This window comes from Elephantulus edwardii, unplaced genomic scaffold, assembly GCF_000299155.1.
Source record: "Elephantulus edwardii isolate Elephantulus edwardi_28Jun2011 unplaced genomic scaffold, EleEdw1.0 scaffold00029, whole genome shotgun sequence".
NCBI classification, from domain to species: Eukaryota; Metazoa; Chordata; class Mammalia; order Macroscelidea; family Macroscelididae; genus Elephantulus; species Elephantulus edwardii.
Window position 1 is genome coordinate 9,892,582 of NW_006399779.1, and position 1,357 is coordinate 9,893,938.

The 1,357-nt window shown below is 45.1% G+C and overlaps 1 protein-coding gene across 1 annotated transcript; it reads left to right on the top strand.

The window, feature by feature from the left end:
* The first annotated feature begins 848 nt into the window (after positions 1–848).
* On the top strand, positions 849–1,238 carry LOC102877350 (cytochrome c oxidase subunit 5B, mitochondrial-like). The gene has a single exon (XM_006883730.1). It carries the CDS (start codon positions 849–851, stop codon positions 1,236–1,238), a length of 390 nt encoding a protein of 129 aa, XP_006883792.1.
* Positions 1,239–1,357: the final 119 nt, after the last annotated feature.

A 1,357-nucleotide genomic window follows, 5' to 3' on the forward strand; every position in this document is an offset into this window, starting at 1 on the left:
ATACTATGGGTAGAATGTTAAATGATCAAGGAATTATCAAGAGAAGATGGAAGGAATACACAGAGTCACTGTATCAGAAGGAATTGGCTGACACAGAAGAATTTCTTGAAATGACATGTGAGGAAGAGCCTATGGTGATGAAAGAGGAAGTCCAAATTGCTCTGAAGAAATTGGCAAAAAACAAGGCTCCAGGAGCTGATGGCATACCTATTGACATATTTCAACAAACAGACACTACCCTGGATGTGCTCACTAAGTTGTGCCAAGAAATCTGGAGTACAGCCAGCTGGCCCACTGATTGGAAAAGATCGATATTTGTTCCCATTCCAACGAAAGGTGACCCAACAGAGTGTGGAAATTATCGAACGATATCATTAATATCACGTGCAAGCAAGATTCTGCTGAAAATTATCCAAAAATGTTTGGAACAATGTGTCAACAGAGAACTGCCAGATGTACAGGCTGGAATTAGAAGAGGTCGTGGTACTAGGGATATTATAGCTAATGTTAGATAGATCTTGGAAGAAAGCAAAGAATACCAGAAGAATGTCTATTTGTGCTTCATTGACTATGCAAAGGCTCTTGACTGTGTGGATCACAATAAGCTGTGGCTGACTTTGAGAAGAATGGGAATCCCAGAACATTTGGTTGTGCTAATGCGAAACCTATACTTGGACCAAGAACAGAGCAAGGACCCCACTACATGGTTCAAAATCAAGAAGGGGGTCCTCCAGGGATGTATTCTGTCTCCATACCTTTTCAATCTGTATGCAGAACAGATCATCCGAGACGCTGGACTGTACAAAGAAGAATGTGCGGCACTGCTGCTGCTTCTGGTTGCGGGCGTTATGGCTTCAAGGTTATTTCGTGGAGCTGGAGCATTGGCCGCTCAGGCCTTGAGGGCCCGCAGTCCCAATGGCGTCGCCTTCGTGCACTCGATGACGTCTGGAGGTTGTGTGCCTACCGATGATGATCAGGCGACAGGGTTGGAGCGGGAGGTCATGATGGCTGCCCGGAAAGGCCAGGATCCATACAATACGCTTGCTCCAAAGGCAGCTGCAGGCACTAAGGAAGATCCTAATTTAGTTCCCTCCAACACCAATAAGCGAATAGTAGGCTGCATCCGTGAAGAAGACAACAGTGTTGTGATCTGGTTCTGGCTACACAAAGGTGATGCGCAGCGATGCCCTAATTGTGGGACCCATTACAAGCTGGTGCCCCACCAGTTAGCTCACTGAGTGAGCCCCTAATTGTGCTCATGCTCCCACTGACGTGGTCTAAATGTGCTGGAATGTTTCCTTCTTTTTTTTAAAATTTTTTTTATTTTTATTTTCCCCCCTTCTTTCTAATAAAGACT